The 15,632-nt window shown below is 47.4% G+C and overlaps 2 protein-coding genes across 2 annotated transcripts; both read left to right on the forward strand.

Moving 5' to 3' along the window:
• Positions 1 to 1,840: 1,840 nt before the first annotated feature.
• Positions 1,841 to 6,150, forward strand: LOC127327084 (protein ABC transporter 1, mitochondrial). The gene is made up of 8 exons (XM_051353866.2): positions 1,841 to 2,432; positions 2,551 to 2,776; positions 2,862 to 3,014; positions 3,138 to 3,296; positions 3,777 to 3,936; positions 5,018 to 5,127; positions 5,352 to 5,468; positions 5,568 to 6,150. The coding sequence occupies exons 1-8, from the start codon at positions 1,930 to 1,932 to the stop codon at positions 5,955 to 5,957; spliced, it is 1,818 nt and encodes a 605-aa protein (XP_051209826.1). The 5' UTR covers positions 1,841 to 1,929; the 3' UTR covers positions 5,958 to 6,150.
• A 246-nt stretch (positions 6,151 to 6,396) lies between these two features.
• On the forward strand, positions 6,397 to 11,996 carry LOC127327085 (pectin acetylesterase 3). The gene is made up of 9 exons (XM_051353867.2): positions 6,397 to 6,968; positions 9,893 to 9,975; positions 10,053 to 10,182; positions 10,261 to 10,549; positions 10,642 to 10,756; positions 10,872 to 10,949; positions 11,183 to 11,288; positions 11,379 to 11,518; positions 11,592 to 11,996. Exons 1-9 carry the CDS (start codon positions 6,764 to 6,766, stop codon positions 11,691 to 11,693), a joined length of 1,248 nt encoding a protein of 415 aa, XP_051209827.1. The 5' UTR covers positions 6,397 to 6,763; the 3' UTR covers positions 11,694 to 11,996.
• The last annotated feature ends 3,636 nt before the right edge of the window (positions 11,997 to 15,632 follow it).

Genomic DNA, 15,632 nt, shown 5'->3' on the forward strand with positions numbered 1-15,632 from the left:
CCATCCATATATGAAAAATGGACACTCCACCTTCAACAAGATGAGGAATCTATCCACCAACATGGCCATATTCTTTTGCTCTCGCTATTAAAATGGCCAAAATAAGGACACCCCTCCAGAACTTTACTAATTTTGATGTAATGGCTAATATGATCACTGACCTTTACTGCAACACTACATCCCTGCACATAATTGACTATCCATGGACACTATGTTTTCCCTAAACCTCCAGTATGCCGTACTCGTTGCAAAAAATATTATTTTACTTTATCCCACATCTTTTCAAAATAATTTTAGACAATACACGACCTGTTTTATTCTAAAAAAGCCCATGCATATGTCGTCCGACATAAAGTTCGATTGGATGGGCCGAATCACTTTATGTGCAACTCTTGCAATGATTCTTGGTCACTTTCATGAAAATCCTAAACCTTACATTAAGTTAAGATGACAAATAGGAAGATACCGCTAAATTTGAACCACATTTGTCTGCATGCGTGACAAGCACTTCCTTTTGCGTTAGTCGCCCAGGATTGAAGGCGGCAACCGTCCCGGTTGTCCTATTTGCCCACATTTAGCGTCGTGTACAACACTGACACCTAAAGGAACTGCAAGATGGTTTGGAGCCCACCTCGCATGCATCATCAACGCATTCATCTTATCCACCTCCGATCTCTTCGCCGGCCGCCACCATCTATGTTGCCCGCCTCGCCTCCACTGCTGGCCACAGTTACATGCTCCCGCACGGAACTGCGCATGACCAATGGTATGCCTCAACATACCGTGCCGCAGATCCATGTTGGTTCGGATGTCTCGAAGATAGAAAAGTAGTAGCCTTGAAAATAAAGTTATAACTTGCAGAGGAGGCGGGATCTTGAGCCAAACGTGGGAAAAAAAAGAAAGAGAAACATGACATAGAGGGACCAATGAGGCCACATATAGATTATATGTTAATGATACAAGAGATAACCTCAGCTATAGAAACCTATTCGACTAACATATAGAAGTAGCAAGCATAGGCCACCATTGCTCGTACCCTAAGATCCATTGTCGGCGAGCTCATGCACCTGCCCCTAGCTAAGTTTATTCGTCACCGAGAACAAACTTGTGGTTGGGTGGTTACGAGGGCAGTGGCACCCCAGACCACTAGAGTTTAAATCCTAGGTTTGATACTTTAGTGTCTCATTAAAGACGGAACATTCTTCAGTGGGAGACGATGTTTCCGTCGACGACAAGGCGTCTGTGGTGGCTTCGTCAATCTCAAGACCTATCGGATGAAATTTCTTGGACGCAGGCGTCTGTGGTGGCATTCATAGATGTGAGTGTATGTACGTATATGTGAGCGTCTACGTATGTACTGTGTTTCGCAAAAACAAATTATTGGTCACCTCCACCGTAGGATGCCACGGCCAGCCACATCATCCCTGTTTCAGGTGAGATCTAAAGCCTGGCATCGCCGGTGACACCGCGGCTGGCCACGGCTGCGGCGTGTCCACGTGAGGCAAGGTGGATGCGTCATCTTCTACTCCTCCGATGTCTCGGTCATTGTCCGCTAGCAAACGGTCATAGGCCTAGAGCTCTCCGCGTGAGCGCGAGCGCGATAGCTGACAATGGTACGTGCGTCGAATAGAGTTTGACCAAGCGCCACCGCCTATGCACATAGATTCTGATCCTAGCGCCCGTCCGTTTTTGAGCCCCACGCTGTGGCTTCTGTAAGACGAGACGAAGACTACTAGTACTATTACCATTTTTTTTTCTCTGTGGGGTAGACGTGGCCAAATCCCTCAAGAGGCGGGGAAGGCGCCGTGGAGAGCAGGAAGCCATTCGTGGGCGTGGGCCTACTTCGACCACGGCCCAAAAAAAGGAAACCGTCTTCTTGGTCCCGAAGCCATCCACGCGACGCGCCTCCTTCCCTCGCCTCGCCTCGCCATGGCCTCCAGAGATCTCCGCCGCCTCATCGACGGCGCGGCCCTCGTCGCCCGCGAGACTGCCCGCCGCTCTTCCGCTCGCGACGTCCTCAGCTCTGCCCTCCTCGCGGCCACCGACCTCGCCGGCCTCACCAGAGGCACCCCGCGCCGGCCGCCCCTTCCTCCCGGACCCCACCCCGGGGCAGCACCCGAATCCCCCGGCCCTTCCTCCTCCTCCTCCGTCGTCTACTTCTCCCACCAAGACGCCCCGCCGCGACAACCACCATTGGACCAGCAGCTCCTGCCTCACGACTCCCCCCAACCCGCCCAGACTCTCGAGATCACAACCACCCATACAGCCGCCGCAGAAGCAGATGTTGCTGAACGCCAAGCCTTGGTGGTCGATAGATCCAACGACGACCCATCACCGTCGACCACGCCGACGCCCTCGCCAGCGCCGGCGGAGAAGAGGCGCCGCCGAAGGGAGCGGAATGTTCCCGCCACGCCCTTCACCCGAGCCCTCGGGTCAGTCCATTACACCCCGCACCAAATCGAACCGAACGAAATGCTCATCTTTACTTCCTCAATCTACGATTCCCACGCCGACTAAATCCCAGGCGCTCTGCCGGAAAAAAAAATCAAGCTTTGCAGGTCTCGGCGCCGGCCTCGCGTGGGGAGGCCTCCAGGAATCGGCCCGGCGGGTGATGTACGGCGCACCGGCTGGGGATGGCGACCGCTCAGCGCTCTCGCCGTTTTTGTCTGACCAGAACGCCGAGCGCGTTGCCCTTGCGCTGTGCCGGATGCGTGGAGCGGCGCTTAAGGTGGGGCAGATGCTGAGCATCCAGGACGAATCGCTCGTGCCCCCGCCGGTAACATCCGAACCCAATGCTATTTCTCTATCGTTATTATGTGCTCGTGATGTGCCATTGGATTCATGGTGCTGATTCAATATAGGTGTTGGCAGCTCTTGATATTGTTCGTCAAGGCGCCGATGTCATGCCCAGCAAGCAGCTCAATTCTGTCCTTGACGCTGAGCTTGGACAAGGATGGTCCTCTAAGCTCACGAGTTTCGACTATGAACCACTGGCTGCAGCGAGTATTGGACAGGTTGGTCCGCCTCTAGCAACCCTCTTATATTTCATTCTTTTGAGGGTCATCAACAGTTGAAGCTTGCTGCTCTGAGAATTGAGCCGTCTTTTGCTTATCTGTTCAGTCTCTCCATTTCATCAGGTCCATCGAGCGGTCTTGAAGGATGGTTCAGACGTTGTCATGAAAATACAGTATCCTGGGGTTGCAGACAGTATAGAAAGCGATATCGAGAATGTTAGGCTACTCTTGACTTACACAAATCTCATCCCCAAAGGTCTTTTCCTTGATAGAGCTATAAAGGTAAGAAAAAAACAGATTTGGAAAGCAGCATGGATAATTCACCTTCTCACTTATTTTTTTTTCTCATTTTACATATGCTTACTGTTTTAACGTATATTTGTCTTTGTCCAAACTCTGTCTCTCAAAATGGTATTTATTTTGCAAATGATGATACAGAGATGTGCTATGTGAAGTAGTGTACAGTATGTTGTGGCATTTGCAAATGCTGTAGGCTATACACGAAATAATGAACCCATTCTTACTTCATATTCAGCTATAATCAGAATGAAATTTGAAATTGCTCAAGTCATGCAAAATATTACTGTCATTCACAGCGTTTCTCCGCACATTTTGTCATATTATGAGTTCTGAATTGAAACAATGCTATTTAAATCTTAATGTCATATGTTTCCAGTATTGTTGTGCTAAAGTATTCATGTCATAGTTGTTGCAAATTTTCAGTTGACAGAGCATAGTCTCTTCCATGCTCATGTTATACAGGTCGCAAAGGAAGAACTGGCAAGGGAATGTGACTATGTCATAGAAGCTAGTAACCAGAAGCGGTACAAAGAGTTGCTCTCTGATAGTGAGGGCTATTACGTCCCTAAGGTCACTGATGAATTGTCAAGCAAAAAGATTCTGACATCAGAGTTTGTTCCAGGTGCTTTTGATATTTCATTCTGCATTTTTTTTAATGTAATTGTATCGTTTACAATGCTGTAAGTTCTTAATGATTTTTCTTTTTAATCCTTGCCAATTCAAAAATTGATATGGGGTACTTTTACCTTTATGGCATATTTAATCAGAACTGTCAGTATTATGTGAAAGCTAAGCATGCTATATTATTGCCAGACAAACAAATTGTATTGACATCTGAAAACTTTCTTATAGCATTTTGATAGAGAGCACGGACCATTATCTCTGGCATTTCATAGTTTGTACCAAAAAGTTGAAGTACCTGTTGTATTTATTCTGTAGATAGGTTCACAGTGTTATACAAAACATTTTCTGCTGGAGGCATTATTTCAGTAATACAAGCCAGACCAAGATTTTGAAGTACCGTAAATATGGGTATCTGAAAACTTTTGTATGACATTTTGATATGGAGCATGAGCCATATCTATGGTATTTCATACCATAAACTTGAAGTAACCATATATCATATATTCTGTAGGTAGTTTCACATTGGAATACAAATCATTATCTGTTGACATAATTTCAGTAAGGGACTTTTTTGGTATTTTTATGCTGAGGCAGCTATGCAGCAACAGCCTCAGTAACCATTCAAGAGCAGAGCTGCTCTGTCTGATTGCTCATGATCTTAATATTTTTCTTGTAAAACTGAACAAAACAACCAATGAGGTTGCGAGATGTGGATGTAAGTTCTCATCTTAATTAGAGCCGAGCCTAACAGATAAAATTGAGTCCTGACAACCAGATACGCTATGTATCTTAATTTCTATAAAAGTATAAAGCACCTGAACTAACTATAATCACACTCAGCATTTACTGGACTACTAACACATGCCTCGCAATGCCTCGCAAAGTTCAATTGCATCCTTGATCCTAACTATGCTGCTGTGATGCATGCTCCTTCTGCTGTCTGGATCCACGTCCACAAAGCAAGTTCTAATTTTCTTGCATAAACTTCTAATCGACTGAAACTTTATCCTTATATTTTAGTTGGGAGATTAGCACATATTGTCTGCACAAACCTTTTTTTTATGGCGGGTTCTGTACAGGAGTTCCTATCGATAAGGTGGCAGTACTAAGCCAGGAAACCCGCAATTATGTTGGATGTAAACTTCTCGAACTGACGATAAAGGAGTTATTTGTCTTCAGATTTATGCAGGCATGTTTTGCTTTTCATACCCTCTTTTGAATTTCTAAATAATGAACATGGTAGAGCTTGCTAGTTATGTAATCTGCATCGACATTAAAATCCAAAAAAAATATCATTTCATCATTTGTGGTGCGCTTGATGAAAGTATAGAATTCCTCTCGTGCAATCTACCTTTTTAGGGTAACTGGATACTGCAGACAGAAGGTTTTTTTCTGACCACTCTTTTTATGCAGACTGATCCAAATTGGAGCAATTTCCTTTATGATGATTCTAGAAGGCAGTTTAATCTTATAGACTTTGGGGCTGCCCGTGAATTCCCTAAAAAGTTTGTAGACGATTACCTTCGTATGGTAAGCAGTGACTCTTAATCCATGCATCCATTAAAAACTCAATTTGCATTTGCGTAATTTTAGTGTGTTCAAGATGCTGTCTGATTGTGGTATTGCCAGGTAGTTGCATGTGCAAATAGAGACAGAGACGGTGTGTTAGAAATGTCCCGCAGACTGGGATTTCTCACAGGCGAGGAGCCGAAGGTCATGCTGGATGCCCATGTCGAGGCGGCCTTCATCGTTGGGGTGCCATTCTCAAGACCTGGTGGCCACGACTTCCGTGCAAACAACATCACGCACAGTGTCTCAAACCTTGGTGCTACCATGCTGAAGCACAGGATGACTCCGCCTCCAGATGAAGTCTACAGCCTCCATAGGAAGCTGTCAGGTGCATTCCTGGCCTGCATCAAGATTGGTGCAGTTGTTCCCTGTAGAGAAATGCTGTTGGAGGTTTACGAGCAATACGATTTCAGCGAGGATCACTCGGAAGTTCCTTCAAGCACTGTGTAGAAACATGAAAGCCGTGATTTGTTCTTTCCTTCTTTCTAAATCATCAACTGGATACATGCTAGTTGCAGCTCGTTTTTTTGTTGTTGTTGAAAGTTTTGCAATCGGCTCCTCTATTCAAGTTCAGACTGAACTGATAATGTGACAAATCATATTCTCCATAACATGGAAATTGAAGTGATGTGATTTTTGTCTAGATGAGCACTTATGTAGTCCACTGTGGGCGGTGAGGCATCGAAATCAACCAGCGTACACGCAAGCATATAATCAATTGTTCAATACGTATACGCACTCTGTTTTCCTCTTATTGGATCGCCATATTTGTGCGCTCTCAGTAGGTAGATTTGTTCGATCGCCATATGCGTGCGCTCACAGTAGGTAGATTTGTTCTCTCTAACCGATTCGGCTGGTACATGCGCGTGCTCACTCTCTCTTCTCTTCTGTTCTGCTCCCCCTTGCCGTTTATGACCCAGGTACATGTCCAGTCATAATCATGCATGCTACAGCCTACATGCCTGCCTGAGTGCCTGGCCTCCATGTATGCTTCTCTACTGATTAATAATTATCTGCCAAAATTGCCCCAAAATAATTAGCTGGCAGGTAATTAACACAGTTGATTTGTCTATGCGGTGTCCGTCCATATACTATTTGGAAGCACGCTACTCCTCAATTAGGTTCTTGCTTGATTTACTCCTTATTTATTTGTAGCTATATAGGTGTGTCACTCCCTTGCTATGCGTGCGTTAAATATCCGCCCACCCCACTGATTTCCTCTTGACCGGTGCGTTGCTCCATCCATTGATGCCAAGATGAAGACGACCGTCAAGCCATGGGCTCTTCTCGCTCTTCTTCTCCTCCTCGCCAGCACCTGCGTGCAGGCGGCGGACGAGGACGAACAGACGTACGGCGCTGGCAGGAGGAGGAGGAGGAGCCGGCGACGTTCCACCGCGGGGGCGCCACCCAACATCATGGTGCCTATCACCTTCCTCAACTCCTCCGTCGAGAAAGGAGCCGGTATGTACTAAGCATTAGGATTCGTTTCTTCTCGCTCGATCGTCTACTCATTTCCTTTATTTGTGTTGCTTACTATGGATAATATTATCTGCTTAATCGATTCAGCTTGCTAGCTAGTGAATGCATAGCCATAGCGGCTGGTATATAAACATTTCTGAATATATATTCAAATTAAAGTAGTATATAGTACATAAAGTGGAAACGATTTCAGTTTTCCCACGTAGGGTTAATTAGCCTTAAGTGTAATTTTTCGTGGTACTCCAGAGTTTTTCAAGCCGCGCCCAGTATACAAAAATGGAGGGAGTAGGTACTACCTCACGTAAAGGGCCGTATCTTTTTGGTTGGCATTTCTGAAACTTTGCATTCAATACCAATAAAATTAGGCTGCCTAATATTCTCACTATGGGATCATCCCCTTTTCGCTGGGCCTTGACTAGTTGGCCGTATCTTTCAGTATTTCTCTTCCACCATGATATGTACTCGCCGCGCTGCTATCCTAGCTAGCTCGCACAAGGATGATTTGCAGGAATGCAAGTTGTCACTTTGTCAAGATAGGATCGATGGCTGCAAAGTGGTGGATTTCATGGTAGATTGTGACTAGACGATAAGGAATGTACGCATGCATTTGAGCAGTTGTACCCGGATAGTCCCAGACTAGTCCACTGTTGTCGACTCTGACAGAAGACTAATCTGGGAAAAGAGTAGGCACTCGGGGCTCGTAGACAATTTGGTCCAGCCCGATAATGTACGCGAGTAGGACTGTCTATAGTCCGATTGGGCTGGAGAAAGGCCTGCGTAGAGTGAGAGGCCCAAGAATATTTCATCCTACCGACTATGCGCGTCGAAAAGCGATACATAAAAAAGAGTTTCGGAGTCCACTATCAACTCATTTGTTTGTCCAAAGATTTATGGCTGACATAGAAGAAGCAAAGGCTGTATGCAAATCTCATATTCCAGTTCGGAGTCAGCCGGATGAGCTAGACTCTCAATGGACTCCACCGCCTGAAGGTTTTGTGAAGGTAAAAGGTGAACGGAGCTGTATCTAGGACAGCAAATTCCGGTTCTTTCAGTGCTTCCTTGGAGCTTCAGCAATCTTTGTCATTGGAGTCTCGGACCCGGCAGTACTGGAAGCGCTAGCCTGTCGTGAGGCACTGACATTGGTTGCTGATCTCGCCTACACCAAGGTTGTTATTGCATGTGATTGTAAGGGAGTAATTGATGACATCAGAAATTGTAGTGATGACATCAGTAATTTTTTCGAAAAAAAGGAATATATTTATATCAAAAGATACCAATTACATCCAGCCTCTGCAACAACACACCACCCTAATGACACTACGGATGCACACAGCCAAAAAAAGAAAAGAAAACTAAGAAACAAAAGTCCCTCTATAGTATCTCGAGCCTAACAACAACAATACATCCACCACCAAGACAACACCTGAAATACAGACTCTCCAAAAACGACGCCTTCAAGAAGGGAACAATGCTCTAACACCGTCGTCGCCCGATCAAAGATCTTAGGTTTTCACCCCGAAGATAGTCCCCGCTCTCAAAACAATGCCTCCAACAAGGTCATTGCCAGGCACAACCAGTTAAGGCTAGACCTTGGGTTTTCACCCTGAAAGGTAGAACTCTGAACTTCACCTGTGTTGTCGCCCCCACTTTCATACCGCAAATGTGAAGCCCGGAACACCAAGCAAGTCCCTCAACAACACGGAGACTTGAACCTACCTTAGGTAGTCCTCCCATCCGGCCTTCATGAAATTCTCTTCTTCCGACTTTCATCATGGATCCATAGTCACTTGATGTCAACACAGAAAAAGAGCTTCGCGCCGCTCCCTCCAGAACCAAATGGTTGGAATAAAAGAATGGGTGTGTGCGACCGAGTACCACCCGATCCAGCGAACTCCAGACATAACTGTTCCATTCGCCGATGGAGCCTTCTGGAACTCATCACTCCGGCTCGATGAAGAAGATCAACCTCCAGAAGGTCTTCGTCTTGGCGCGTGAGGAACCCTAGGACCACCGCCATTACACAGGCCGAGCCCCCACGCAAACGGCCATCCTCGCCGCCTGTCACACCGAAGATCCGGCAAGACGAATGACCCTGGGGTGCGGGAACCATCAGGCTACACAACCGCGATCAGCCCTGGTCGCGCCGCCACCGGCTGCACTGAGGCCACCGCCGGCAGCAACCAACGAGGACCGCCACCGCCGTAGCGCCTTCTCCGCAACCCTCCGCTGATCGATCCACCCCCCTACACCCCTCCGGGCCGCCACAGGACGACGGGCCTAGGTGGGGGACCTAGACCCGCAGCGAAGCCACCGCCATCAGCGAGTAGCGCCGCCGCCGCCAGGTTGGGGACGCCGCCCCAACCTCTGCCAACGCCGAAATCCGCGCCAGTCGCACCGAAGAACCGCCGCCGCTCCTCCACCCCAGCACCTTCGGCGCCAAGGGCCGCCGCCACCGCGGCAGATGCCGGCGGCAGCGGCGGGAGGGAGCCTGCTCGAGGGGAGGGGGTGTGGTGGTTGGGCTTGGCCCCCCGGCGGCGCCCTGGGGAGGGCCACGGGAGGGAGGTTAGGGTTTCGAGGGGATAATCCATGACCTCAGTAATTGATGACATCAGAAATTGTTATGCAAGTGTCATCTAGGAGATCGAGGTTTCAGCTAAGGATCTCACGTTGTACACAAAGGCAGACGATCAAACATCGAGGAACATAGGCTAGCAAAGCACGCATTATGTGTAAAATGAAGGACGCCATCGGTGGCTAATCCATCTTCCTAATATATTATCTATATCCCTGTAAATATTATTGATCAATAAACTAAGCGTGTTTCGCCCTAAAAAAACTTTAGCCTGCCAAAGAAAAATTACATCATGAGCGAAATTCCTGAAGTGAATCGAATGATACTATTACAGTGTGCATGGATGGCACACCGGCGGCTTATCACCTAGACCCAGGCTCCGGGGCAGGGAACAACAGCTGGATCATCAACCTCGAGGTGCGTTGCCCAATCCGAACCTATCCATCCAAGTGATAGATAGCTGATGCTGATGGGCAGTGAGTGGCTCATGGCAGGGAGGCGGGTGGTGCAACAACGCTCGGACGTGCAAGTTCCGGACAAAGAGCCGCCACGGCTCCTCCGACTTCATGGAGCGGCAGATCGCCTTCACCGGCATCATGAGCGCCAGCTCTGCTGACAATCCAGGTCCGTACTCGATCATCTGCAAAAGATGAATGCAAGCCATGGACAAAATGTATATTCATCGTTTCTTCGTTAGTGCAGACTTCTACAACTGGAACCGGGTCAAGATCCGGTACTGCGACAGCGCGTCCTTCGCCGGCGACACCTTAGACAAGGGCACCGGGCTCTACTTCCGGGGCCAGCGGATTTGGGAGGAAGCCGTCCAGCACCTCCTCTCCCTCGGGATGGCCTCGGCCGATCAGGTGCTTCTCACGGGCTGCTCCGCCGGGGGCCTGGCGGCGATACTGCACTGCGACCAATTCGGCGCCTTCTTCGCCGGCCGGAACACCACCGTCAAATGCCTCGCCGACGCTGGCCTTTTCCTAGACGTGTACGTCTACTCATGTGCTCGATCGCCCCATCGTATCATGCATCATCACGGACTCACCTCACCTTCTTGATCGGTTATGTCGTTGTGTGCAGTGTGGACATCTCCGGAGGCCGCAGCTTGAGATCCTACTACGCTGACATCGTGTACATGCAGGGAGTAGCTAAGAACCTTCCGCCGACATGCACCGACCATCTCGACGCTACCTCGGTACTTACAACCTAGCTATATCGGCTTGCAATGGATGCAAGAGAGCTCATTATTTGTGACTTTTTCTGCCTCAAGTCTCAACTGACCCTCTCGATACCTTTTTGCATGCCTGCAGTGCTTCTTCCCTCAGAACATAATCGACGGCATAAAGACGCCGATCTTCCTGCTTAACTCAGCATATGACGTCTGGCAGGTAAACATATTTGGATGACCTTGCTAGGTGATTAATTGTAACACGGGGAGAAAATGAAACTCACTGGATTTCCGTTTTGATGGCGGCCAATTGATTCACATGAAACTGACTAAAATAATCCAATCAAAGCTTTGGAAAATTTTGACAAAAAAATTAAATTTATTTGAATTCTTGTACACTACCGGAAGGAACCAATTTTTTGTTTCCAAAACTGGTGTTGAAAAAATAATCAGATCGAAGAAAGTCTGGCCCCGAACAAAGCAGACCCCAGCGGCGCCTGGCGAGCCTGCAAGTTTAACCGCTCAGCTTGCAACGCATCTCAGATAAAGTTCCTGCAAGGTAAAGAAGAACCATACATATCCAGTGAAACGAAGATCGATCGGCACAACTCCTGAGTAACCAATTTTGTGTGCACGTATACGTTCGTAGATTTCAGGGAGCAGATGGTGGCATCTGTTAAAAGCTTCTCCGGTTCCAAGAGCAACGGGCTCTTCATAAACTCGTGTTTCTCCCACTGCCAGTCCGAATTGCCGGCTACCTGGAATGGCTCCCCTGCCATTCAGAACAAGGTACAGAACCCAACTCTCAGACACATTTGTTATTTGTTCATGCATATAAATTGTGTTATTTTTGCAAGCACAGGGGATAGCGAAATCGGTGGGTGACTGGTACTTTGGCCGGGCCGAAGTGAAGGCGATCGATTGCCCCTACCCTTGCGACAACACATGTCGTCACATCATATGAGAAGAAGATCCTGCAAGCTAGGGCTGCTTCGAACGCATAGACTTGTCGTGTGATTAGAACTTAGAACCCATTGAAAGGTTTTGCTCATTTTCAATGGAGAATTAAGGCAGGATGATATGAACATTCTCTTTCAATCCTTTCTGTTGTTCATCTTGTTTATCCAACATACATGAGATCAGCCCCCGTAAATGACGGGGCTTCGGATGATCAGAATGATTGCTAGGTTTGTTGATCAAAGGTAGCAACGGTCTTGGTGATCCGACTAAATATAGATTCATCAATGAAATTTGTGTAGGAAGATAATTTGAATTTTCTAGCTTTTTTACATACTAGAATATCTATTTTTTCTTCTCCTTTTAGCCATATTAATGGTGGCTTCGATTACAACTGGTTTTGCTTACCACCTCATGGAAGGTCTTGTGGAATTTTGCTAGGAGTCAATTCAGTTGTGCTTGAAACTGTAAAGGCCTACGCAGATCGCCATCGGCGAGGTGGCAGGAGCCGGAAAGGGAAGAGCTGAATGGTCCGTCCCGCCAAAATGAGATGTGTAGTGCTGGTCGCACTCGGTTTGGCTGTGCAAACCGTATTTTCACGGTTCATGCGAAGAATTTTTCAGAGACTTGTATTTTTTTTCCGGTTCACGTCGGTACACAGGATCTGCTTGACACGCGAAACGAGAACTGTAAAGAAACAGTAATTTCACGAGGTCTGACGAATTTACGGTATCTGCGAGTTGCTCTTAACTCTCTACGTATTGGCCAACCGTGCATCTATTTTAGTACATGCTAACAAGAGACAATTACCTCACTCAAAAATAAATAAATTCTTTTAGAACAAGGGGATGTTGAAGCTGGCCGTGGTGTGCAGCGTTGGTAGGGGCGCGTTTGGTAGCCTGAGCCCGAACCTTGGCTCACTGACGCAGTGGTGCGAGGGCATCTGCGTGTCCGAAATGAGCCACGGGCCGAAATTGGCATGTTGTTTGGTAGGTCGAGCTGCATCATTTCAGCCAAAAATGTCTTTTTGTTTGTTTGGCCGCAGCCAACACCAAATCTCGATGAAGATGAGATTATAACTATTTGGTACCATCTAGACATGCCTAAGGTCACCTCTTCTCTAAAACTGGCAGCCTTACCATGCTATCACCTACTATCACACAGAAATCAGTTCATGACAGTTGCAGACTAACGAAGCTAGCAGTTCACGAAATCAGCCCTAGCTAGTACGATGGTAATTCATAACGATGCTCCCTAGCTGCTACGAATGACAGTTTATCATCACAGGGTAGTTCAACATACGGGGATTTACATAGGTATGCCTAATGGGCATGCCGAATAAAGTACCCTGGGTCTATAAGAAAGTATGAAGCCCATGGACTCGGAGATTTGGAGGCCCAGAAGGTTAAAGATCTTCGGGATAGGAAGTAGAGTTGTAATAAGAAACTTGTATCAATATAGGGGCCCAATACGGTCGAACATTTTGTAACTTGTACGACACGAAAAGCCTCGTCTTTGCCTCCTATATAAAGGGGAAGCCGAGGGAGAAAGTAGGGATCAAAATCATTGTAACCCTAGCCACCATAATCTTGAGTTGAACACCTTTGTTCAGCCGAACCTTCAAGATCTACTTGCCCTCTACTTCTTACGAAACCCTAATTCTACAATCTGTAGGCATTGACGAATTAATTCCTCGTCAATTGGCGCCGTCTGTGGGGATTGGAGGCAGCAAGGTCCTGATCTCGATGGCATCTTCAACATCATCATCAACAGCAAGCAACGCGATGGACGGAGGTAAACGAGTCCAACCTGATCTCACCGATTTTGTTCCTCACCCTCCCGCCCGTTTGCATGCATATGCTGATCTGGAGGAGTCGACGGAGATGACGTTCGAGAGCTTCCGCTTCCTCGTTGGGAAAGAAGGATCGCATCGTCTCGCGGCACCGATTTTTTCGGGACCGTTGGCAATCGAGCCTGATTTCACAGTATCGTCAACATCATATATTGAGTCAGGCGATGAAGAAGTTTCGCCGCCACGCTTCACCAAGCCCGTTGACGGCGGAGCACTCGCCAATCTGTTTGGCGACATGACTTTAAGGTCGTTCATAGAAACCGATCTGGACAGCGACTCGGAAAGCTGCACCAACTTCGGTTTCACCAAATTCGACTTCACCAACACCAACAACTCTACTGCTAGTAGGGAGGTCTTCTCCGATCTATACGACGGTGTCACCGACCCTGAGGCTGACGAAAACATAATAGCAACATATCATCAGATCTGTGTAATTATGGGAGCAGGTCATCAAGAGGTTGCAGAGTTTGAGACTTTCGATGATTTGGGCAACCCCTACGTCGATCCCGCAGATCTCACGCGAGGAACGGGAAATAAATACATTGGAACTGAGTCGCGAGAAAAAGTACAGCTATCGTAGGAAGCGTGGGATAGAGCTGCAAGAGCCATGAACGGCACGGAGCCAATGACTACACAAGCTTCGCTGCAAGCATATCAGTATAAAATCGCTCGTTTCACACGTGATTAGAAAAAATGCAGCGAAAACTTGAAGAAAGAAAAGCTGCAGCTGATGCATCAAGCGAGCGCAGAGCCAACCTAAGTCGACGCTCGAGGACCTTAGGAGATAGTCACAGGGACACCAACGCAAGAGCAAGATCTCGGTTGGCAGGTATACCCGAGCAAGAACGGGAGAACCTGATTCAAAACTTCGACAAGTCCTTCATGTCAATAGACACGAGAGGGCACATTATCTGGAAAACAGCAGAGGCAGATTATATGGCGACACATGCATTCCTAATGGCATCTAGGCCACCTCCAGGAGATCCTAGATCATCACTATACTAGATGGCTATGGCAGGAGTCGGTGTTATGGGTGCAGCGATAACAGGAAGGGAAATCGCACCACAACCCGAAAGTGCTCCACGCCGGAACAGTCCAAGACAAAATAGTTCCCGATGCATTGTGGCAACAGTGCGAGATGCTCCAAGAGAAGGCGATGCGAGGAACACAGTATCTCAAGCTCGAGTCGACAGAGCACGTGAGGAAAGAAGTCGCGAAAACAGAACACGTGAACATCGGCATACACCGGAATATAGTGATGAGGACTTGTGCAGACTCCCTCGCTTTACCCGAAGGGTTTGCAAAACTCGAGTGCCCACTAGCTTCAAATTACCCGACAATTATAAAAAATTCGATGGGCTGCAAGATCCAAAGGACTGGTTAGTCGATTATCTGGAGACGGTAAAATTGATGGGTGGAAGAAGAGCAACAGCTATGCAGAGCATTTAGGTCCACCTCAGTGGAGCCGCAAGATCCTGGATGAAGAAGCTGCCAGAGGGATCCATAGATAGCTGGGAGACTTTCGAAGACCTGTTCGTGAGAAAATTCAGGTCCACTTGCAAAAAACCAGCATCAATAGAGCAGCTAAGGACTTGCAAACAGAAGTCGGATGAATCAATGAGAACGTACATTCAGCGGTGGAGTATCATCAAAAACTCGGCTGAGCACATGTCCGATGAAAGAGAGATCGACGCGTTTGTTGCAGGGATCCGAAGGAGAGACCTAGTCGAAGAGTTGGGGAGGTCCAACCCAGGGACAATAGCAGAACTCATGGAAATAGCGAATCGTTGGGCCGACGGAGAAGATGCTGTTCATAATAAATGGCAGAGGTCACCCGAACCAGAACAGGCGACGTTTCCGTAACTTTGCGGAATGTGACGGTCCCGGCCAAATAGTGGTTGGCTTCCGAGGAAACAGTGGAGGAAATCATCGTGATGACTATCACAGGAGCAATGACCAATGAAGTTGTAACATCCCAAATTTCAATAAAAAGAAAGTTAGAGAATTCTAGAGAGCAAAATTTCAAACAAATAAAAACTTTTTAAATTGCATATAGTGCCATGCATAGGACTTGTGCATTTGATTGATATGCCA

Source organism: Lolium perenne, chromosome 3, assembly GCF_019359855.2.
Source record: "Lolium perenne isolate Kyuss_39 chromosome 3, Kyuss_2.0, whole genome shotgun sequence".
Taxonomy (NCBI): Eukaryota; Viridiplantae; Streptophyta; class Magnoliopsida; order Poales; family Poaceae; genus Lolium; species Lolium perenne.

Bases quoted from the DNA above. Each gene is read 5' to 3' on its own strand.
- LOC127327084 (XM_051353866.2), top strand. From the start codon at position 1,930: ATGGCCTCCAGAGATCTCCGCCGCCTCATCGACGGCGCGGCCCTCGTC. The intron at 2,433-2,550 runs GTCAGTCCATTA...AAAAAAATCAAG, and splicing joins CCCTTCACCCGAGCCCTCGG to CTTTGCAGGTCTCGGCGCCG. The intron at 5,469-5,567 runs GTAAGCAGTGAC...TGGTATTGCCAG, and splicing joins TAGACGATTACCTTCGTATG to GTAGTTGCATGTGCAAATAG.
- LOC127327085 (XM_051353867.2), top strand. From the start codon at position 6,764: ATGAAGACGACCGTCAAGCCATGGGCTCTTCTCGCTCTTCTTCTCCTC. The intron at 6,969-9,892 runs GTATGTACTAAG...ATACTATTACAG, and splicing joins CTCCGTCGAGAAAGGAGCCG to TGTGCATGGATGGCACACCG. The intron at 9,976-10,052 runs GTGCGTTGCCCA...GGCTCATGGCAG, and splicing joins GCTGGATCATCAACCTCGAG to GGAGGCGGGTGGTGCAACAA.